Raw genomic sequence first — 24907 nt, forward strand, 5'->3', positions numbered from 1 at the left:
CAGAATTCAGTGTTCTTCTCACTCATCTAGAAATCAATCATAAACCTTCTTATGGCATCTCTTACATTATTCCCTTATGTTATCTTGTTATATTTCTCTTTACACACTCATGTTTATATCTTATTTTTTTACAAACTATATTGTAAGCTCCTTAAGGCAGGGACTACATGTTATTAAAGATTTTGCAAACTGTCTCGGTGAACCCTTTCATTTTACAGATGTAGAAACTGAGATTCAGAGAGAGGAAGGGACCAGCACAAAGTCACAGTTATAAGCCTTTGTCTTCCCCTTCTAGTCCTATTCACACAGGGTTATGCACATAGCAAATGCTCAATAAACATTTTTGGGAAAAGGAATAAACTAAATTGTTGCTTGGCTAACGTCTAAGACAGCCTCTCACATTTTGTTACATCATGTGCCACAAAGAACATATTATAGTGAGGCTCCAGTGTAGCAATGCCAGGTTCAAGGAAGAGCAAGTACTATCTTCATTATCATGAAATCTAAAGCACAAAGTTAAACATTTTAAAGGCAACACTTCTAGTCCATTACTTAAAGTCTATATTTTAAATACATACTTATTTTTAACCTACCTTCTAGCAGAAAGAAACTCATGAAATAAATGAACAGCAAGTAGTTAAAAAGAACAATTTTAGAATTGGTATGAAGAAGATTAGAGGCAATTGAGGCATATATTTGAGTAAGTAAAACACACACATTCATAATGCAATATCTATTTGGTGACTAACTTGCCTAGTTTGCCTGTAGGCATCTAGTGAATTGAATTCACTAATATTCAAGTTACATCATTCTTTTACTGAAGCCAATAATCAGAAAACTCGTACCATTTACAAGCACACAAATCAAGAACTGGTTTTAATTTATGGTGGCTTGAGGTGGCTCTTTCCTAACTCGGTATTGTGGAGTTCCTGACCCATTTCATCAATTTGTAGTCTGTCAAAGTTAAGGATGTCACAAGCTATTAAGTAACACATTTTATAGCTTTCTTATCTACATCTTGAAGAACTTATTCCCACTTATTCATGCAGAGTAGGCAAAAGATTTCATTTCAAGAATCTTCATTAAAGGAAAGAAAAATATTCCATACCAAGTCTTTCACCTCCTTTGAAAGTCAAATTCAAACTTTTCAAAAGAAATCCATCCAATTAAAATAGCCAAGTTACAGCATACATGTAATATTTGGGGTGCCCTACCTTCTTTGCACACTGGGCACCTAAAATGGTTACCGCAGGTTCAAAACATTCTATGTATCCATATTGACTCAAAACCATTATTCACATGTATTAACTTTTTCTTTAATCAGCCAGAGGACAAAATTAGTTTGTAACAAAAGCATTTCATGAAGAATTTAAGAAAAGATGTATTAAAATGTTCACTCAATAAACCTGGGGCAATCTTCCCATGAGTACTTGGATCATTAGGGAGAGCAAAGAAATCTATGTAAGGGGCAAGTATAAAGGGAATACACATTATGTATATTAAATATATATATACACACACATATATGTATATATGTATATACACACATGTGTGTATATACATACATACATGCATACATACATACAATACATTGTCTAGTAAGATGCCACTGAGTTGCTCCATGGGTCTTTGCATGGTCTCAGCTGAGCATTGCTCTTCTGGTGTGATGTTATCTTAGAATGATACATTTCTCTGTTGATTCCTTCTCATATCATGGTGACTGCTGGGAATGTAGCCCCAGTGTAGGGCTGCTCAGCTCAACTCTTGGTGGTTTGTACTATAGTCTGCTGAACATTCATTGCTTCTTGCTATGGGCTTTTGGGCTCATCTTTGTAGGGATGTCTGCTAGGGTATATCTGCTAAGTTCCCTTCCTAAATGCAAGCTCAAATCTCCATTGCCACTATAACCAGCTAGCAAAAGCCAAGCTAAAATTAAATCTTTTCTTTTTCTTTTTTTTTTTTTGCAGGGCAATGAGGGTTAAGTGACTTGCCCAGGGTCACACAGCTAGTTAAGTGTCAGGTGTCTGAGGCTGGATTTGAACTCAGGTCCTCCTGAATCCACGGCCAGTGCTTTATCCACTGCGCCATCTAGCTGCCCCTAAATCTTTTCTTCTCAAACTCGTATGTGTGGGTGGAAATAAAAGCCTTTTGTTATAGATAACTACCAAATGTATGGTTAGATATTTCTAAGAATCTCTTTGGCTGAATTAGAACTCTCATTTAAGAAAAGATATAAAATGGTTGGAACTGTTGCTTTAGGTCATTAAGGTTTCTTTCAAGAGAACATTTAATCTCCCAGGAATGGTTTTGTTTAATTAATTAATTAATTAATTAATTAATTAAATTTTTTTTTTGGTGAGGCAATTGGGGTTAAGTGACTTGCCCAGGGTCACACAGCCAGTAAGTGTTAAGTGTCTGAGGCCGGATTTGAACTCAGGTACTCCTGACTCCAGGGCCCATGCTCTATCAACTGCACCATCTAGCTGCCCCCAGGAATGTTTTTTTTTAGCAAAGCTAATTGGTATCTGTTTTCTAAAACTATGAATCTTTGCCATTTCTGTGTAGCTCTCTATGTGAATAAAAAGTACTCTTGTTATGATCCTGACTGGACTAGAAGTATCTATCCTAAGATTCTATGAACATCTCTTTGAACTGCAAATGAAGGTAAACCAGAACAATGGAATCAAATGGAAAAGCATTTATTAAGAGCTAGCAAAGTGTGAGGGAAGAGTCATAAGTGCTGAAGATACCAAAAAAGAAAAAAAAAAAGCAAGTGAGGATCCCTCCCTGCCAAGGACCTTATATTCTAATAAGGGAAAACCACACAGCTAGGTGAGTAGCGGCCAGGGGAAATTGTTTGGGCAGTGTTGATTTGATTATTGTTCTCAAAGCTCAAATAGGAAAGTGGCATAAAGATGACAATAGAAGAGCAGAAAATTGAGTCTGGGTCCAGGGTACATATGGTGAATTCTAATCAATCCAAAGCTCAGGGTCCTAAAGCAGGACCTCAGAGAACCAGGTTAGAAATCAAGGCTGCAGCACAACAGCATAAAGATTAAGGGAGAGGACTAAGAGAAGTTTGTAGGGAGTAGCTAAAAGAGAAGAGAACAAATGACATAGTCATTGTTTTTAACTCACCCTGTCAACATTCTTACCTTTACTATTCAGATCTGTTAGCATTAAAGTCAGGTTGCTTTGGTGTTCTATTTTGAAAAACCAAAGTACTAAAACATAGTAGATAAGACTTAGTCAATTAAATAATTAAACTCAGGAAGCTTGCCTTTTTAATCCAAAAATCCTAAAATACTCAAGAAACATGATATTACTGACTGGCTTCTCTGATTACTGTATAATTTATACTCCTAAACTTTATTTAATATAGATTGAGAGTTAATATAGATTTACTATAGATTTAGAGGTCTCAAAATGAGACCTCTGTCCTCAAGAACATAGGATATTATTATCTTCATATGAAAGGTGAGGACACAGGACAAAGGTGAGGATGTATTAAAGGACTAAGATACAGAAAAGTAATTCACCCAAGTTTACATAGCTTCTTAGCAGTAGTAGAAGGGACCTAGAACTTCAGCCTCCTAGTGCACAGCTCATTCTACAGCAACATCTGATTTGTCAGAATATCACATACAAACACTAACCAGTTCAGAATCTCCAAGTGCTTTTCTAATCCAATTAAAACCATGTTTAGCTCTGACAAAAGAGAAAAAGATAGATGTTGGTATATAAGAAGGACTCTTCACCTCTACAATTGCAACTGCTATTAGAAAATGTGCCAATAGTGTGGTGGTATGAAGCATGTTATAAAATATATATTTATATAATTTGCATGTGTGTATGTCTGTGTATATATATATATATATACACACATACACACACACACATGTGCATGTATATGTATATAAATGTGTGTGGACAGGTATGGATAGATAGATGGATATGAAATGCTCCCTCATAAGATCCGGAGAAAGGGCAAATATTCATAGATTTAGAAAACAATTACAAATTACCTATGCTGATAAACCATTGCCCAGGGGTTGACAGGAGGAAGGAAACATTAAATAGCCCAGAGTTACTGGCCCTCCATTTTCTGTCTTCATATATTTTTAAGACATAAACAAACAAATGAATGAATGAATGAGTAAATAAACAAACAAATATATATGTACATCTCTCTATCAATGTATCTCTCTATCTTATATTTCCTTAAATATAGAGGTTCTAATTCAACAAAGTAATCTAAGCCAGGGCTTCTTAAACTTTTTCCACTTGTGACCCCTTTTCACCTAAGAAATTTTTACATGACCTCAGGTATATAGGTATATGAAATAGATATACATAACCTTTTACTAATGTCAATTTTTTGGCAACCGGCACATTCAGTTCCATGATCCCATATGGGGTTACGACCCACAGTTTAAGAAGGAAGGATCTAACCCTACATTAGGGAGCTAGCTCACTATTGACTTTGGAACAGAGTCTACTACTCAAAACAACCAGAAATCACTCTTCAAATGTGAAGGACTGAATACAATACAATGTACCAGTAACAACAGTAGGATTAGTATCAATAAAACCACTTCACAATGGGCTACCTGATAGTATCTTTATCTCTCCTGCTACTAACAATATTGTTTTCTGGATCATGAAATTCATATATTTATTTGGGTGTGTATATGTTTATACAGACCTTCTAACAAACTTTTCAAGACCAGCCTCGCCTAGCTAGGTTCTACATATCTTTCATTAAGTGCTACTCCAATGCCTCACAATATTGTGGATGTGATTCTAGTTTCTTGCCAGCAGGACATAACTCTGACAGATCCAACCAAGCTATAAAGATTTCAAGTACAGGCAGAACAATAGACTATTTCCCAAGGCCCTGATAGTAACTCATTTTTCATAGTTTTTCTCACCCTAGGAACTAAGCTAATCAAAGTTATGGTCTGATATTTTCATATTAATTGCTAAAAGTGTGACATTTTCATTAAAAAATTAGCTTTGAACCCCCATTCTAGTTTGTTAAATATTAGCTAATTAACAAAGTAAATGCCTTTCCCAGAAGCACTTTTTTCAATAGATAGATAGATAGACAGACAGATAGATATCTCCTAATCTCTTAGGCCTAAACAAACATCAAGGTTATTGGTGTACTATTTGTTAACAGTGCAAAAATAAAACAAAGACAAATAATTATTTATAATATATCAGATGAAAGAAAGATCATAGCTCATATTACCCTTAAACATCACTACAACTACTAATTTCTCCTTGATTCTGAAACAAATTCATCATTCAGTTCTCTAAGAATACCACTTAAAATTCTTTTCTCTTAAATAGTCTCTTAATATTTCTTCATAAGGGATAGAAACTAAACCTGTGATTCAACTGGAATAGGTAAATTCCAGAAGGTGAAACTTCTAATGTAGGCTGGCACCTTGTTTACAATTTATAGTCTTAGACAGTAGCCTGGGGCACTGAAAGTTTAAATGTCAGAAGTTATTTATGTCAGAGGCAGAATTTAAACTCAGGTCTTACCGGTTTCAAGGCTAGCTCTCTATATACTATGCAACATTGCCATTTCTTACCAAAATAATGGTTAACCCAAGTTTCTCAAGAAATATGTACTCTTAGTTTGCTTCCTCTGTCCTCTCTTTGGCTATCAGTTTATAATCTCTCCTACTTGACAATTAAATTTCCAGTATCCTCATAGGATGATAGTTAATCAATCCCTTACTATCCAAATTTCTATTCTTTCTTAAAGACACAGTACAATACTATATTCTTTGTGGAAGAGGCTATTAAAGCTAGTGTAAACAGAAGTATACACAAAATAGAAGATAATTTGGGAGTGAAGGCACTAGCAGATGGGGGGGGGGGCGGGTTAAAATAGGCTTTTGTAGAAGTGGAGCTTGAAGGGATTCTAAAGGTTGGAATTGTTGAAGGAATGTATTCCTGGCCTAAGGGCTAGCCAGAAATTTGTAGTAATACTGGAAATGTCAAATGAAGTCAGGTTGATTTTAGAAGTAATAGGGAGCTTCTGGAGCTTAATGAGTATAAAATTATTAGAAATTACTTTGCCCATTTTTTTGCCAAAATTATTGATAACTTAAAAGTATATTTGCAAAAATATAAAATATCCATATTAATAGAATAAGAAAGAGAATTAAATAAGTCAATTAAAAAATAAATTGAACAGGCCAAAAATTAACTCCCAAAGGGAAAAAATGCCTACGCCCAATTGATTCTATCAATCATTCAAGGAACAATCAATTCCAATGTTATATAAACCATTTGCAAACATAATGAAAATAAGGGATCCTATCAAATTCCTTCTATGACACAAATTTGGTCTTGACACCTAAATCAGGGAGAGACAAAGCATAGAAAGAAAACTATAGAATATCTCTAATTGCTATCAATTAAAATATCAATCAAAATATTTGTAACAAGGCCACATCAACATATTAAAAATAGTATGCACTATCACCAGGTTGAATTTATACCAGGAACGAAGGCATAGTCCATTTAAAAAATTGTAAACAAAAAAGACTGTATTAAAAACAAAAGAAAATGGGCAGCTAGGTGGCACAGTGGATAAAGCACTGGCCCTGGATTCAGGAGGACCTGAGCTCAAATTCAGCCTCAGACATTTGACCCTTACTATCCATGTGACCCTGGGCAAGTTACTTAACCCTCCCTGCCTTGCAACAACAACAACAACAACAACACAAAAATAAAAACAAAATAAGTACAGAAGGCATAAACTATTTGTGAGTCTACTTACCAAGACAAACATGGGAACTTTATGGATACAACTACAAAACATTCTACAGGAAAAAACCCAACAACCACCATATAACTCAAAAAACAAATAAACAATATTACCTAAATTAATTTACTTATCAAGTGCCACACCAAACAATCAAATGACTGCTTCATAAAGCTAGAAATTTTTCATCTGGAAGAACAAAAGACCATGAAGCTCATGGTAAAAAACAACAACAAAGAAACAAATTTGAAAGGCACAAAGTATAGCACAAAGTAGTAATCATCAAAACAATATGGAATTGGTTAAAAATAGAGAGTTTGATCAGTGAAATAGAATAATATAGATTTAAATGAATACAGTAGCGGGGCAGCTAGGTGGCGCAGTGGATAAAGCACCGCCCTGGAGTCAGGAGTACCTGAGTTCAAATCCGGCCTCAGACACTTAATTAACACTTACTAGCTGTGTGACCCTGGGCAAGTCACTTAACCCCAATTGCCTCACTAAAAAAAAAAAAAAAAAAAAGATTAAAAAAAATGAATACAGTAGAATGGTACTTAATAAAACAAAAACAAAGACTTCAGTTATTGGGATAAGTATTCATACTATTTGATAAAAACTTCTGGGAAAACTGGAAAGCATTAAAACAAACAGAAATTGCATATAGATTGATAATATTATAGCTTATACCAAGATAAACCCCAAAAGGATACATGACTTAGACATAAAAAGTGAATTCCGAAGCAAATGAAAGGAACAAGGAAGAAATTACCTTTCAGGTATATAGATAGGGAAAGAGTACAAAACCAAACAAGGGAAAAAGAGGATAATGTAAGATAAAGTAGACAACCTTGAATACATAAAATTTAAAAAGGTTTTGCGCAAAAAAAGCAGTTGAAATGAGAAGAGAAATAGCTCTGTATGTGTGTGTGTGTGTGAAATTCCAGCAAGCTTTTCTGATAAAGCTCTCATTTCCAAGACATAAGGATTATATGAAAAAACAACTTTTAAAACTTAAGAATTCTGATCAATGTAATAGGGTCATAGATTTTGATTTGGAAGGGACCTTAGAAGCCATCAAATCCAACTTCTTCATTTTTACAGTTAAGGAAAATGAGATCCTAAGAGATTAAATTATTTGCCCAGGGTTACACAAGTAAATGGTGGGGCTAGGATTTTTAACTCAGGTCACTTGTCTGCAAATCCATTCTATTGTGTTACATTGCTTCATTTCAGATAACGGATGATAAACATATGCTACCTACCTACAGACCTCTGACAGTCAGGAGTGCAGAATAAGACAATATATCTTGAGACCTGGTCAATGAAGGAATTTGTTTTGTTTGATTATGCATTTTATTTCAAAGATTTTGTTTTTCTTCTCCTCCCCGCCCCCACCCAATTTGTTGGGAAGAGGCTGGAGGACAGCAGTATAGTGATGGGGTTGTTGAAATAAAGAGAAAAGAAAGAAAAAGAGATAATTGGAGAATTTTTAAGTACACAGAAGAGAACACAAGAAAGATCAGAAGGAATCACAGACAAGCAGAACAGCTTTGAAAGTTACATATTAAATTTACTATATACTTGAAAGGAAAACCTAGCTATTTGGAATAGAGATTTGGGGTTTCATTAACATCCTTTTTTTGTCCTACTTTGTATGTAAAATTGTTCATGTTATTTGGTGCTTGAGTTAAGAATAAAAATAATTTTTAAAAGTAAAGAAAAATATCAGTAAAATCTTTAAGGGACTTAAGTTATTGTCTATCAAGTAAAATAGAAATTTCTTCTACTTGGCAGTCCTTTAATAAAAAAAAATAACCATTGGAATTCTGATATTTCAAAAGATCTGTGCTCTCATTGATGTGTATAGTGCCTCCAACCATTGCAGATTACAACCAATCCATGCCCTCCCATTGTATGTTTATATCTTGTCCTTATCCTGTCAACTCCAACTCCTAAGGAGTCCCTTAGGCAGTTGGATGTTGGACATCACATCCCTCTGGCAACTCCTGTGGCGGCACTGGTACCAAACTGTATTGGCTCTGCCTCTCCTTTGGATTCACCAATGTCGCAGAGAGGGAAAACCTGCTGCATGGGCAACAGCTTGTTTTCCATATTGATCCACCCAGGCCAGCGCCCTGGAGAAGACACTCCAGCACAGCCACACTGGCCTGTGGCTCTTCAAGGCGCTGATCCATGGTCGTCCGTGACTGATGGACTATTCTGACTACTATTCTGTCATAAATTTTTTTTTCATAAATCTTCTAATTGAGGGTCTACCCAAAATACTGGGGTAGGCGCTGGCTCTTTTGACATTGCAGGGATACCAATGGAACATATACAAGCTAGTCATCAAAAATTCACACTCTCATCACATGATGGGCCAATGGAACAAATATAAAATTTAGAGAAATTTGAGGAGATTTGTATGACATAATGCAAAAGGAAGTAAGCAGAACCAAGAGAACAGTTTTACATAATAACCACAAAATCTCATATTACATACATATATCGATATGTGTGATTGTGTACATATACACACAAATGCATGCATGTATATGTGCTTATATATTGTATGTGGGACAGCTAAGTGGCATAGTGGATAGAGCACCAAGCCCAGAATTAGGAAGAACTGAGTTCAAATCCAGCCTCAGACCCTTACTAGTTGTGTGACCCTAAGAAAGTCACTTAACCCTGTTTGTCTCAGTTTCTTCATCTGTAAAATGAACTGGAGATGGAAATGGAAAACCACTCCAATATCTTTGCCAAGAAAATCTCAAATGGGGTAACAGAGTGAAAAATGGGGTTACGTGACTAGAAAATGACTGAACTGAATGTTATATACATGTATAATATGCATACACATATAAACATATTGCTAAAAGACATCAGCACTAAGATCAAAGCCATGACCAATTGATTTCAAAAGACTAACGAGGACCTTTCTTCCCTAGGTAGTTGTAAAAAAAAGCATACACTTGGCTAATGTGTAAGTTTGTTTGCTTACTTATACTTGTTAAGAGAGAGGGTTCAGTTGGAAGAGAGAAAAGTGAGTCACTGGGAAATGACAGTGATATAAGAAAAAAAAAACATTTTTAAAAGGCATTTAAATTCTTTGGGCCTCCTTTGAACTTTCTCCCTGATCTAAAATTCTGATTATATTATCTACTTTTTCCTATTAAGTAAGTAGTCAGCCAACAAGCATTTTGAGGAAAGTCCCAAGCATGCTGTGTGAATACCCAAGTAAAGGAATTCTGGGAAGATATGAACATGTGTTCCATAGGATGAGAGAGTATGAATTAGTTGTAATCTATGTAGTTGTAGGTAGTACTCACATTGATGAGATAACTGATCTATTGAATTATCAAAATTCTCATGACTTTTTGTTTGTTTTTGGTTTTTGTTTGTTTGTTTGTTTTTGCAGGGCAAAAGCGACTTGCCCAGGGTCACACAGCTAGTAAGTGTCAAGTGTCTGAGGCTGGATTTGAACTCAGGTCCTCCTGAATCCAAGGCCAGTGCTTTATCCACTGAGCCACCTGGCTGCCCCTCCCATGACTTTTTTTTTTTAAGTGAGGCAATTGGGGTTAAGTGACTTGCCCAGGGTCACACAGCTTGTAAGTGTTAAGTGTCTGAGGCCGCCTCCCATGACTTTAAAAAAATTTTTTTCCTAACCAAAGGGATGTCAGGTAGAAGAAATATCTGATTTATGTGGTAGTCAGTGGGTGAAAATCCTTTAAAGTCTTACTGTAATATTTTTTCATTATTTTTAAAAACTTTTTATTTTGAACTTAAAACACCAAAATTCAACCTAATTATACCTTGCAACTAATCTCATATAATACTAATGATACACTATTTCCAAGGAAAAGGAAAACTATTTTGAAAGGAAATTAGACATAGGATTTAGATCCTGGAGATTTAGAGTTGTAATGAAACTTAAGAGACCATTAAGTCTGACCTTGTTTTACTGATGAGGAAATTGTGCCAAAGAGAGGTTAAGCCCAAAATCACATAGCTAGTTCAGTGTCTTAGGTGGGATTTGAACCCAGATCTTCCTGACTTCAAAACCAACCCCCTAATACTCCAGGCTGCATCTCAAGCACTACTTGGGGGCTATGAGAGAGATTAATTGATTTGCCCATGTTCAAACCACCAACATGTGGCAAAGGCAGGAGTTTGGCCTGTGTCTTTCTGACTCACTGTTCATTATGTCATCCTTGTGCAATCAATGTCTAAACCTCTTGAAAGTGCCCTTAAGTACCCTTCAGAATATACAGATCTCCATCTACCTCCTTCATTTGCTCCAATTAAACCTGCACTCGCCTCAAGTAAGTAATAAAAATGAATAATGAAAAGGATTTTTTTCTGTCATTTGCCAAGAATAATAGAATCCTCAAGATGCCAGGAGAAAAGGAAGATTCCCAAACCATTGGTCAGAGACCCTGCGGTGAACTTAGAGGAGACTCTGGACAAGAATCAAAAAGGATAAGCCAGTGCAGGTGGGTTGCACACTTCATAACAGGAAGCAACATTCAAATGGATGAAATCATGGATCTAGTTGAGTAACTCAACAGTAAAGTACCAATGTGTTGTAATGTAGGGTGAGGGTCTTAACTGTTTTTGTGTGTGTCACAGACCCCTTTCACAATCTAGTGGAGCCTATGGATCCCTTATCAGAGTAATGTTTTATTGCCTACATTTATAATTGAAGGAAATGTTAAATTTTAGTTAGGGTTTTGGAAAATAAATGTGCACGGATGGCCACGTTCACAGACACCCTGAAATTACATAGATCCTAGAACCCCTCAAGTATATTCTCCCTTAAGAATCAGGAAGACCTGGGTTCAAGTCCACTTCTGACACATATCGCATTGGATTGTGATGTTAGACAAGTTACTTAACCTCAAAGAGCCCCCAAGCAATTGATTTTCTAAGACCAGAAGTTGTAGATCTACAGTAATTGCAGGTCTATAATGGTAAAAGGAGTTTCCTCAGAACAAGTTCTCTTTACCATTGGAATCACAGGTCTGGTAGAGGAAAGAGATATTATAGCAGTATGTCAACTCTGTGTTGGTTGGAAGAGTATCTTACATTTAAAGCACCAAAACATAATTGTTATAGATGGCAATAAAACAATAATTCTTAGCACCTTCTGCTCTCCTCTATTACTCTACCAATATCACTACCCAGGGAGAATGGGGCCTAGAACTGAGGGCCATTTTCAATATTTCTTTGTGATGATATACCTGAATCAGTGATACCACGGACCTGTTAAAGTACTGACATATTGCAATAGTATTGTTTTTCTACTATTTTTCACAACAAATGAACAATACTTTAGCTGGATTATAGGTTGAAGATGCTTTTGTGAGCTAGCCTGGGAATTTAATCATCATTTGAAATATTTCTATATGAAAATATGTTCAAAGTTCTAAAGAGTCACCTTACAAATTTTTAAATTAAAATTAACTTTTAAGACAGTGACTTAAATATGAGGGCCAGGTGACTTCTGTGACAGTTTGACAAGAATTTCTATTTTTTGTTGTTTAATTGTTTCAGTTGTGTCTGACTCTTAATTACTCCATTTGGGGTTTTCCTGGCAAAACTACTGGGGTAGTTTGCCATTTACTTCTCCAGCTCATTTTTACAAATGAGGAAACTGAGGCAAATAGGGTTAAGTGACTTGCCTGGGGTCATATAGTATCTGAGGCCAGATTTGAATTCAGAAAAGTGAGTCCTCCTGACACCAGGCCTAGTACTGTACCACCTAGCTGTCCCAATGACAGCTGTTTGCTGTCTACAAAAGAGAAAGCCCATTAGTCTGTTTTCTATATTCCCTTTGCCAATGTAGCCTTTATCTTAGATAAGACTTACACAAAGTTGTTAAGTATTGACTTAAAGTTTCTGCTGAAATAGCTAATTAGGGTATCATTAAATTTCCATTGGACTGTGAGCTCCTTGAGAGCAAGGACTGTCTTTTGCCTTTTTATCGCAATGCCTGGTAGCTACTTCTTAACCAGGGTATAGTCAGAGACCACTGAATCAATCCTTGAAGGCAAAAAACACTGATTATTATAGTCTGAAATTTCAGTTTGCTAAAACCTGAAGAAGATAAAAATGAGGAAAATGAAGAGGGGATTGCCTAGTATCTAACCACACTACCAGTGGCTGCTCAATACCTATTAACTTGGCAAAAATGGAAGGCAGTCATCCAAAAATAATTTATTTTCCACTGGGTCTCAATTAGTCTTCATTTCTAATGTGTGCAGTGCCTCAAATCTGTTTTAAGATAATCATTTTGGAAAAATTGAGGATAATTTTGAGCTATTGACACTGTTCTTTAAACTTTAGCAGTGAGATCCATAAAAAGAAAAACTTTTAGAATTATCACAAAATAAAATAAATGGTGCTTTACAGCGAGGGCTGTAAGAAGCAAGTATATAGGAAAATCTCAACTATTTGAAAGTCTCAGGGAAGTAACTGTTCTGGGTCCGTATGTTAAACACTAAAACGATTGTCTTTTCTATTTTAGCCATTTAGAAGAGTAATCTATCCAAAATGTATTACACACTTCCCTGATTCTTAAACATAGATTATGGAACTTGATTTGTTAAAACTGGCCAAATCAGAGACAATCTTACTCTAGGGTACCTGATTCACACTAAGGAAACTCAAATGAGAGAAAGATTTAGAAACCATAATGTCAGTGTATTAATTCATGGGAACTACAATTAGCAAGGACACTGGTCTAGTTTTTTTGAACTAGGCACTTTCCTCCTGGTGGGCCATTATTCTATTCTAGGGGATCAAACTACAGAACCAAAAAGTTGCTTCTTAAGGAAAGAATCTGAACAAAGGAGGAGTTGAGAGCTCTTAAGGGAAATGTCCACCACATGAGGGAAATTTAATGAACTGTTCTTCACGACTTTAGGAATATTTCCTTCTAAATAATGAGTTATTGGCCCTCTAGGCAGTGCATGAATTGAAACAAATAGCTACTAAGTTTCCTTCCAACTCTCAAATTCTGTAATTCTGAGGTACACCTACTCAAAGCACCTTTGCCTGTAGACAATACTATACAATCACCAACAAATGATGTAGACTAGCATTTGGTAGGGATATTATCTAAGGCAGCAGTTCTCAAACTTTTTGGTCTCAGGACTCTCTTTAAACTCTTAAAAATTACTGAAGACCCCCAAAGATCTCTGAATGATGTGTGTTATATCTACTGATATTTGCCATGTTGAAAATTTAACATCTTAGTATTATTATGAAAAGAGTTTTGACCTCATAGATCCCCTAAAAGGATCTCAAGGACTCCCAGAGGTTCCTGGACTGCACTTTAAGGACCACTTAAGTTTTAAACAATTGCAGTAGGAAGTATCTATTTGGTACTTGTGCACTGAGGATGTAGAAATGAAAACTGATCCAGTCCTTGACTTCAAGGATCTATTGAATGTAATTGTTAAATGAGCAAGGGTACCCCTGGATCTATGTGTATGCCCCAAAACAAAATGGCAATGAATTGTATTGCTTTTTTGAGTTTTGATGCTACTTTGTACACTTTTCCCATCTCTTGCTTTTTCATCAGGCTATTACTTGTTGGCCTTCATGTGCATAGCTGTGAGTGGCAGCTTCTCACTTCTCTTATAATCTTTTTGCTTCTATTCAATGATGGGTTTGGAGATAAGCTAATGAAGTTTGTTTAAACTAAGTGTACAGTGAGACTAAAAGGCTCTTAGTAAGGGCCTAAGGAGCTCTCCTATGAATATATATAGTACATAAGCTTAGTACAGGAGCTTTCTCTTAGCTGCTCAAAAGCCTTGCTTTCTTTGCATCCTGGTTCTAGGCTATGATCTATAACACAGATACAAATAGATTTTATACGGATCAGGTTGTTGGATAAATGAGTTCCAGATAGATGAAATATTACTCTAAATCCCTGAACTCCTTTTAACCTCTAGATTCCAAAAGGAAACTAAATATAACCTACACAAGTAAAAAAGATTTATTCAGCCAGAACTTCCTTACTAAAAAAAAAAATAAAAGAATAGGTCAAATATTTGTGTTAATACCACTAAAGTGTAAATTCAGAAATAGAAAGATGTTAAATCTATTAATTTATAATTGGGAATATACCAACAAGAGGAATAGGCTGTCTTTACTTAATTGGTTTTATATTTCTTTTCTATTTTTATGTCAGTAGTTATGTGACCAGGTGTTAAATAAACATGAATTATTGTTTTAAATTTGAGAAACAAAGGGAAAAGAACAACCACATGATTTTTAAAAATGAGGCACTTCAACTTTTAGTTAACTAGTTTATAACACTTCTGAAAGGACATCTTTTTTCAAAATTTCAGAAGTTTCTTCTATCAAATTTAAATCATTGAGTTTCTAACCTGATTCCACCTATATAGGGAGTTTAGTCACTATGCTAAAATTCCTTTAAGTCAAAGAATTTTTTAAAATTACCTTGGGTGCCATAAGGACTATTTTCTGATCTTTTAAAATCTTTTCTCCAATTACTGATTTAATATTACATAAGAATCATTGTACTTTCAACCTTTATTAACAATAAAACATAAATGTCTATATAATAGTGTTTATGAAGTCTAGAGAAGCAAAAGCAAATTTGCATACCAGGCAACTGGAATTGTTACTCTTTTCTGTTAGAAATTGATTTAAAGGTAATAACCAGTTATTCTAGTTATGATCAATACACTTATGAATGAGGTAGAACCATTTTCTTGTTTATAAATTGAGCTAAAACACATGCTGCAACATTCTTTATCAGTATTTATAAGTAATATTGAGTGTTATTAAACAATGGACTTCCCATGGAGAAGCTGTGAAATGTCCTTCCATATAGTTATCTTTAAAAAGGGATATAATTAACTTAAATGCAGTCCATTCTAGAGTAAGCATAGGGACTTCTAAAGGTCTCTTCTAAATGCATGACTCTAAATAAGGACATTTCCCATTCTAAAATTTTCATCATTCTGATGACAGAGCTGAAAACCAGGACAACTCTTTTCTTCCTTTTCTAAAGGCATACTTAAATAAATCCAAGGTCTAACTTCATTGTACTGGATAATATCATTAAATGGCAGCATAGACATCTGCCAAATCTTGCAGGCTCAGTGCTCTAATATGGAACAGCTGGAGAAGGACCCTGCATTCTTTTCTCTGAGTAAACACTGGGGGCTCTGTTCAGTATCCTGCTGCAATAAGGCCTCAAGAATTTCACCTATCCAAAAACTCAATCGACAGACTTTTTCCTCTACCCCGCACACAAGCTATTTTAAAATTTCTCTCCACAAAGTTTGCAAAAGGAAAGGCACTGAATTTTCCAACTATATTAGCAGTTTGCAGTACTTAAATATGTTACAAAAAAGTACAGAAACAAAATCTGAAAATGTAGCTTTTAGTAGTTTCTTTATAAAAACACAAATATAAATCAGTTTTATATCTGTGTAAATTCCACATAGGTTACTTAAAGGTAAATTCATGGCTCATATCAGGGCAAGCTGTGTTAAAAAAAAAAAAAAAAGCTCATTTACAGAAATGGGGCTAATAGTGCTCCAGAAATAGTTATGAAACACTTAAAAATGTAAGTAGGGTGGGGGAGGTGAGAGGTAAGACTTCCTGGTGGGCTGGACCTCCCCAAGTGAGAGAATACCTCCAGGCACTTTATTGTGGTTGAGGCCACTTATAACAATATAATGTGCACATTCCATTCATGATCCTTTTAATAGGATACTGTGTCAAGTACAGAGAACAAGTTACTCTAACACAGAATTCTAAGAAAGATTTGGGGGGGACGAAGGGGGAAGGGAAGTGAGTGAAGGAATGAAAATAAGAATGTTATTTTTATCATCATTTCTTTATACATCATATCAAAGTAATGTAATGAGTTCCAAGGGGCCATACTGGGCTTATTCCTATGTTGTTTAAATCAAGCAAGCCACATTGTCCGAAAGAAACCCAGAAAACCCAGACTCTACGTGATCTGACTTACTTATTTCATAGGAAACTGCATGAAAGAAAAATCAATCCTTCATGCTACCACAGTTAGCATGTAGTACCCCAGTTACAACACCAAATGGACTGAAGTAGTTCACTGTGCAAAAAAAAATCAAGTTGAGGTAAGTCAGCAGCAATAAGGGAAAAGGGGCGGGGGTGGGAAAGCCTATATATAAAGAAGCCATCAACTAATGCATTTCTTGTTCCCTTGCTTCTGCTGTAACAGGGAAGGGAAAAGGGGGTAGAGGGAAAAGGATAAGAGCACAAGTTGGTAGTCAAAATGGATTGGTTGCACCAAACTTACCGGGGTTATTGGCTTCTCCTTCAAGAATGTGAAGCTCAGTGCAGTCCGCCAGGGAATGCTCCAGACAGATCTGAAGAAAGCGAGCCTGGGTCCTGCTCACCCGCTTTAAAAGGGACAGCAAAGCAACAGTCTGTTCACATTCATTCCAGCCTTTAAACCAACCTGCCAGCACTCCGACCTGATCTCGAAACATCATGATTAGGGGGGAAGCCTCCGTGGGAGAGAGGGGGGAAACAAAAACAAATCCCCCTCCCACCCTGCCCCCACCCCAAAGTTTACTGGAGTTGCAACCTCAGTGACCACCAGAATAACGTCCTTTTAGAGAAAATAATCGCCTTTGGTGCATGGATTTTGCAGACTATTTTCCCTTTTTTTCTTCTTCCTTCAGTTACGTTTCGGTGATTCTTGCTGATTTCCTCAACGAAGATGACGGTAGCACAGGACTTTTTTTTTTAATATGGAAAAAAATCTCCACAAGGCACACAACTGTACAGCTCTTCCCCCACCCCTCTCGCTCAGCCAGGGGTTTCCGATGTTTCCAGTTCTCTTTTCCCCTGGGCAACAGGTCAGCCCCTTCTTCACACCCGAATTCCCAGGGTTCACAACTGGAAAGAGAGAAATTGGCTGCGCTTAGACACCAGCGGAGATAAGGAGAACGGCATGATTCAGCAGGGTAACCTCCCGCTTCACAATGTATTTTAGGAGATTTCAGGTCAATAATTTGAGTAGTGTATGGGGGGAGGGGACGGAGGAGGATGTGTAAAGTATTCAAAATAACAACCCCCCTCCCACTTACCCCCCACATGCACCACTGACAGAGGGAGATAACGAGATTTCCAGGCGAGAGATTTCAAGAAACCTCCCCCTACTAAGGTGCAGGAGGAGACCCCAGCAGCTTCCTGTTGCTGCTGCTGCTGCTGCTGCTGCGGCTGCGGCTACTGCCTCCTCCTGCTGCATACGGGTCTCTCTTCCCTGAGGACTTTAGGGACTGTACCTGATACCGCTAACTGCAACAGATCATTCAAGCAAAGAAAACTTACAATACACGGGGGGGGGGGGGGAGGAGGGGGCCCCCTCAAGAATCCAGGTTCCTTCCTTCCTTCCTTCTTTTTCCCTCCTCCTCCTCCTCTCGGAGAAGCAACCTAGCGGCTGCCGCTCCATCTACACCAACCAGCATCTCCAACCACCAGACTCCCCTTTGAATCTAGGCCTTGAGCAGCAGCAGCGAAAGACAAAAATAAACTCTTCCCACCCAAGCCTTAACACACAACCTGCAGGAGCAAAGAGCCTCCAGACTTCCCTCCCTCCTTCGACTCCCCTCCCTCTTCCGTCTTCCCTTTACAAAAAGCCTGCTATGATAATAAAATAAAAATAAAATCATTTTAACCCCCTTTTTTTCTCCTCCTCCCGGCAGGGTGGGTCGGTCTGGCACAGAGCCTCTCCACATCCCCCCGCCCCCTGGCATCCCCAAAACGACTTCCCGGCGAGAGAACCCGGCGGCTTCTGGGCCGCCTAAGCCCGGAATGCTTTCATTAGCAGACTAGGGAGCTTCGCGGAGAATGCGGCTCCGCGCTGCCAGCACACGCCCCCAAACGGGGATCGCAAAGAAAAAAAAAGTTAGGTTCCTGTGGCTTTCCTGTCCTAGCCCCTATATTCTCTCCCTCTCCCTCCCCGTCTTCCTCAGGTCGCAGGGACTGGAGCTGGAAGTGGGAAGAGATGTGCCGAGACTCTAGACTCAACTCTCAGAGCGATCCAGGCTTCAAGCATCCCCGTACCTCACCCACCCTGTCCTCCTGGCTTTCCAAACTTCCCAAGCAGAAGAGGAAGCCCTAGGCTGGGAAGAGGCCAAGGGATACCGCTGCCGGCCCCCAGAAGTGTGGGGGCTGAAGGGGAAGGGTCACTCACCTCGGCCCCGCTCATCGCTGCGGGCTGGCGCCCCCGCACCGCGGGTTCCAGGGCAGGCGGCAGTTCTCAGAGGAGTGGGGAACCCAGAGGCCCGCGGATGTGGGCCATCCCGGAGGCCAGGTCCGGGGGGCACGTTCCCCGAAGGTTGGGGGACTGGCGGCGGGGGGCGGGGGCGGTGGTGGTTGCGGCAGTGTCTCGGCTGCCGCCGCTGCAGCCACTGATGCCGCCTCCTGTGTCAGCTCAGTGAGGACTGGGGCCGACCGAGACCGAGTCGAGCTCCCCACATGCTACTGATTAACATACACCATTACATCATGGCTTTGGCAGCAAGAGCCAAAGTGGGGGGAGAGCAACCCCGCGGGGAGGGAAAAGGAGGAGGAGGTGCGGGGTGGGGGGGAGTCCTAACTCTAGGAGGGGTGGTGGAGGAGGAGGATCCCTAAGTGAGGCTAGGGGAGGAGCTCGATGGGAAAGAGGGGTCAGGTTGGCGGAACTGAGAAGCAAAGGGAAAGAAGTTTGGAGGAGTAGAGGGGGAAGGAGGTGGGGCTGGGCGAATTCTTCTCCCTGGCCTCCTCCAAAATTCTGGATGGGCTGGGTTACAGGGACCGCGGAGCCAAGAAAAAGAGGCTAGAGAGGCAAGGGCGCAGAGTGTGTGTGTGTGTGTGTGTGTGTGTGTGTGTGTGTGTGTGTGTGTGTGTGTGTGTGTGTGTGACCGCGTGGTGTGTGGTGTGATGTGATGTGATGTGATGATGTGATGTGGTGTGGTATGGTGTGATGTGTGTATGAGAGAGAGAGAGAGAGAGAGAGAGAGAGAGAGAGAGAGAGAGAGAGAGAGAGAGAGAGAGAGAGAGAGAGAATGAATCTGGGGTCTTATACCCCTTATACACCGCACCACCACACCCGTAGCTCAGAATTTCATTCTCCAAAGTGTGATTTTTAAAAACGTGTAGCCAGAGGGTGCTTTTCCTTGAGTCTGAGAGAGGGAGAGGCGAAAGGGGAGGGGGGAAATGAGGAGGGAAAGGGGAGTGAGAAAGACACTTCTGGGAGCTAGAGGGAGCATCTGGGATTGGAGAGTTGCTGGGTGAGAGGAGAGAAAGTAAACTTAGCGGGGCTGTGTTGTATAGAGAATACACGTCCTCCCTGCGGGCTATGAGCTGTGAAGTATTACTAGGCGCGAACACAGAATAGGCTATCCAGTATACTTACTCAGTATGTGTACTTATCCACCAAGAGATGAGAGCAAGGACTGACTTTTCTCTAGGTCTTGCCGTATAAACATACGGTTAGGGAATTGGGACTTTTTAAAAGTCCTTTACACTTAGGGGAGAAACTTTTCTGCTGCGGTTGCAGAGACTTATGCCTGGCCATTGCCAGAGCGTTGTTTGTATTTTTAGGCAGAGCAATCGCCTTCTACTGTCATAGTCCCATAGTTGCTGAGTTAACTGGCTAACTGGGGAGTTCGTCCAGGGGTTAAACTTCATCTACTACTTCATCTGCTACCTCTCTCCACTAGAGAGGTTTGTCGTGGGAGGGTAGAGTGTGTTCGTTCAGATGGAGTTGACACTAACAGAGATAAGGGCATGAAGCCCTAGCAGTGGTACCTAGATGGGTGTCCCCTCCCGTCGTGCCTTCAGTTTCTTCATTCACAGGGCTTGGGCCTGACTTCTATTTTGAGCTATTGGAGAGAAAGAGGAGGAGCAAAGAAAGTATAGGACAACTGCTTGAAGTGGATGGGTAAGCGACAACAGAGAACACTAAGGGGCAAAATTATTGTTTTGCTTGGGTCTTTCTCTGCCAAAGGTTTTTTTCACTGAAAATACAGGGGGAGAAAATGAATAACAGAGAATTGGTATCCAAAGAAAATGCTTACTCACCGTTGGTAAATTCAAGTCACCTGTCCCAAATGAATCACTATATACAGAACTATACTATCAGTGATGTTAGGAAGATCACAGGAAATGAGGAAGAAGATAATGTGCAGCTGACCTGGAGAACAGCAGAGGTTGACTTTGGGGAGATCCTAGAATTAAAGGATGGTTAAAGAGATAGTGAATGTCTCCCAGAGAAAACAGTGGTTACAAAACACAACACAACACAACAACAACAGCAATAGAGCTCCATCAAGAACAGGTCATGACAGACAGCCTTTTTCCTTTTATGAAGAGGTTAATAATAAAATAGATCAAGGATATAATTTACCTGGACTTTAACAAAATATCTGATAATGTATCTCATACTGTTCTTGTGGAAAATATGGAAAGACATAACCAGACATTAATACAATTTGATGGATTCAGAACTGGTCAATAGCCAGACCCCAAAAGTAAAACATTGGTGGTTAAATGTCAGTATTTCAGGAGGTCTCTAGTGAAGTATCCGAGGGATATGTACTTAGCCCTCCCTGCTTTTTTTTTTTAATCAGGTAGGCATTGAGATGAATATAAGCATAAGAAATTCAATAGAGATTAAAGTCTTACACTCAAAAAGTCTGTTTCATAAGTACAAAATGGGAGCAGTAATGGTGAGAATGTGGTTTGTCTAAAAAAAAATTGGGGGGTGTAACTGTGAGAGACAAGGAAGTTAAAGCAATCTTGTTCTTTATTAAGATACATTTACTGCCAGGAATAAGAAGGTGATAATCCCACCAAACTCTTTCCTGATTAGACATTAAAGTTGAAGGACAGGGGCAGCTAGGTGGCGCAGTGGATAGAGCACTGGCCCTGGAGTCAGGAGTACCTGAGTTCAAATCCATCCTCAGACACTTAACACTTACTAGCTGTGTGACCCTGGGCAAGTCACTTAACCCCAATTGCCTCACTTAAAAAAAAAAAGGTGAAGGACATTCATAAGTGGGAGAATATCCAAGAGGAGAACTAAAAAATGATGAAGGGTATCAAAGTAAATGACACATGAGCTTTGGTCAAAGAAATTAGAGATATTAAATTTAGAGAAGAAAAGACTCGGGGAGGATGTGATCATTATGTCAAACAAGTATTTGAAAGGCTGTCATGTGAAAGAAGTATTAGATTAATTTTGTTTGGGCCCACAGGGGAGAAATAGAAGTAACAAGTGGAAGGTGAAAACAAATTTAATTTATGCTTGATGCCATGAAAAACTTCCTAATCATTAGAGCCATCCCAAACTGGAATGGGATGTGTTGTGGATTTCCCCTGTTTGGAGGTACAGGCTGCCACTAGGGCAGAGAAATAGTGAGGAGGGGAGAGGGAGAGACAGAGACAGAGACAGAGAGAAATACCTTGATTTTCAGAGGAGCAGGGTACATATAGACAGCAGGTGGCACTAATAAGCAACGCATGTAGCAGCCAGTGGAGGTGTAGGAGGTGGAAAGGGGTTAATGGTGACAGGTGTCTCCATTTCAGGACAGGCAAGGAGAGGCATGAATTGAGTTTCCTTTTCGCTCAAGGGACATGGCTTTCTTTTTGCCAGCCCAGCAAGAATTACTGTCAGTAGATCGAAAATGAAAGTGGGGTTACCCAGGATTTGCTCCTCCTAGCAGCCAGTTCTTACCTAGTCATGATTTGTTTCTAGGAGTAGCTACATCCTGAATTCATATGCTAGACTTGTACAGTCTAGTCTCATTCTTCCATCTTGGTCCTGCTAATCAAGCCTTTTTATTTCTCTGGAATAAGGGTTCTCTCCTTCATCTTTTCTATTTGTAAGCCTTAAATAAAATACATCTGCTGCATTGCATTTCTGCTGGCCAACAAGATTTTAGAATAGGTAAACTTTATAAAATTGAAGACATCAGATAAAGAACACTCAAGCTAAGATATTGGCTAAATAGAAGAGGATCATATAGCTTTGCTAGGCAGTAGCAATGAGATACCTTATTGATCTGGTCCCCTTGGTCCACTTCTTACTACCCCAGAGCTGCAGATTTCTGGTTTGGCTGATCCTGCTACATCTGGACACAGAATCAGTCCAGATCTTCTGATAGGTTATCACAGTTTATTTCTCAGCATACTGCTCACTTCCATGCTTAGCTCTCCAGTCTCTCCTTCTTTCTACTACTCCTTATCAAAAGCAAGGGTGGAACAAGCCTGAGAATTAAGATCAGTCTCTCATTTAGTCTCTCTGTCCCAAAAGCAGACTACAGAAGCCTTCAAGAAGAGGTTGGACGATTATTTGTTTGCTTGGTTATAGTGGGGATTCCTTTTGGGTATGGGTTAGATGGGGATGGCCTGTGAGACCCCTTCCAACTCTGAAATTCTGGAATTCTGTGAGCATTTGCAGTATGTGCCTACCTGGTATCAGCTATGTACCACAGGCAAATAATTTTTTTTCTTGGGCTCACTATTAATACAAAGAATAAAGATAAGAAGAATGAAACCTTTGTTTTGTTTTTGTTTGGTATTTTGGAAAGTTCTTCTGAGAGGAAACTAATCCTATCTTCATCTTACAAGGATTAATTCCACAAGGCAGTTCAAGACATTCAAAATTATTAGTCCTATTAGTAATGAAAATTTGGGATTGTTTCATTCAATCAACCAAAGTGTTTGAATCACCAGATATTCAAAAGGTTACTTTAAAAGTCACATTAGCACCAACTCAAGGGAAACCATGAGAAAAATCATCGAACCCCCTTTTTACTTTCTCTAGTTTGTTATGGGGGGGGAGAACCCTGATATCAGTCTTTTTTCCATCTAAACTAGTGAAATTCATTCTTTTCAGACATCTCTCTACAAGTTTATGTTGTACCTTCAAGGAATTAGAACTTATACTATTACCTTCTTTTTTAATTATAAAAGTATTTTATTATTTTCCAGTTACATGTAGAGATAGTTTTCAACTTATTTTTATAAGATTTCTAGTTTCAAATTTTTCTCCTTCCCTCCCCCCTTCTCCAAGACAGCAAGTAATCTGATATAGGTTATATATGTACAATAATATTAAACATATTTCTGCGATAGTCATATTATAAGAGAAGAATCAGAACAAAAAGGAAAAACCTCAAAAAAGAAAAACAAGTGCACCAAAAACAAAAGAAATAGTATGGTTCAATCTGCATCCATATTCCACAGTTCTTTTTTTTTCTGGATTTGGAGAGTCTTTTCCATCATGAGTCCCTACTATTATCTTTTAATCCAGAGTATTTGCCTGTTTTATTACTTATGAATGGTTGAATGGCATGAGATTGTCACTTATGATTACAGTAGGAATGAACATATCTCTGTGATAATTTAAGTAACAATTTTTTGTTACTTAATATATTACTTGTACAATATACTTGTATATTGTTTTTTAAGTTTTTTGGAGTATTTTCACATTTATTATCATTATTCAATGATACCTACATTAATCAGTAACTCTATAAATGGAGTAATTAAATTGATGATTTGAGAGATTACTGGGTTGCAAAGCAGCATTCAAAAGTTTCCTAGTTCATTTACAGATGTTAAAAGTTTCCAAGAGGATAAAAATAGTATAAATGATAGAAGTATCTATTTTACTAAATGTATAATCACCTGAAACTTTCTTAAAGAGAAAAAAAATCCAAGGCATTACAATTATGGAAACAATATTTCCAAGTATTATACAGATTATAGTTAGAAAAAGTCACCATCTACTGGCCAAAAGTAGTAATTACAGTGATCTTTAATCAAGTGATTTTTAAAATTTGGTAGGATGTTAATTTTTCATCATTCTGAGATTGGTTATTTATTTTTTGGATTAACCAAGACTTTTCCCCCCTTTCAGTTTCCAATTAATAGAAGTATAATGTCTAGAGCAATAAAAAAGAAGTATTCCCTAACTTGAAGGGATTTTGTATATGTTTAAAAAATCAATACCAAAATAAGAAAAAAAAATCAATACGAAATAATTGAGAGAGAAGCACTAATAATTGGGGAGGGGGTGGTGGCTAAAAGAAA

General features: G+C 38.2%; 1 protein-coding gene across 3 annotated transcripts in view; it reads right to left on the reverse strand.

The window, feature by feature from the left end:
* The window catches only part of SAMD4A (sterile alpha motif domain containing 4A), a 309605-nt gene extending 290295 nt beyond the window's left edge, over positions 1-19310 (reverse strand). For 2 of the 3 annotated variants that reach the window (XM_043985301.1, XM_043985303.1), the window contains exons 1-2: positions 19020-19310; positions 17115-17719 (exon numbers count right to left, since the gene is read on the reverse strand). In XM_043985301.1, coding sequence (XP_043841236.1) covers positions 17115-17310 — 196 coding nt within the window. In that variant the 5' untranslated portion in view covers positions 17311-17719; positions 19020-19310. Of the gene's footprint in view, positions 1-17114; positions 18091-19019 lie in introns of those variants that run through there. The other variant, XM_043985302.1, reaches the window with a different exon arrangement.
* Between the last annotated feature and the right edge of the window lie 5597 nt (positions 19311-24907).

The sequence above is a fragment of the Dromiciops gliroides genome, chromosome 2 (genome assembly GCF_019393635.1).
Source record: "Dromiciops gliroides isolate mDroGli1 chromosome 2, mDroGli1.pri, whole genome shotgun sequence".
Classification (NCBI taxonomy): domain Eukaryota; kingdom Metazoa; phylum Chordata; class Mammalia; order Microbiotheria; family Microbiotheriidae; genus Dromiciops; species Dromiciops gliroides.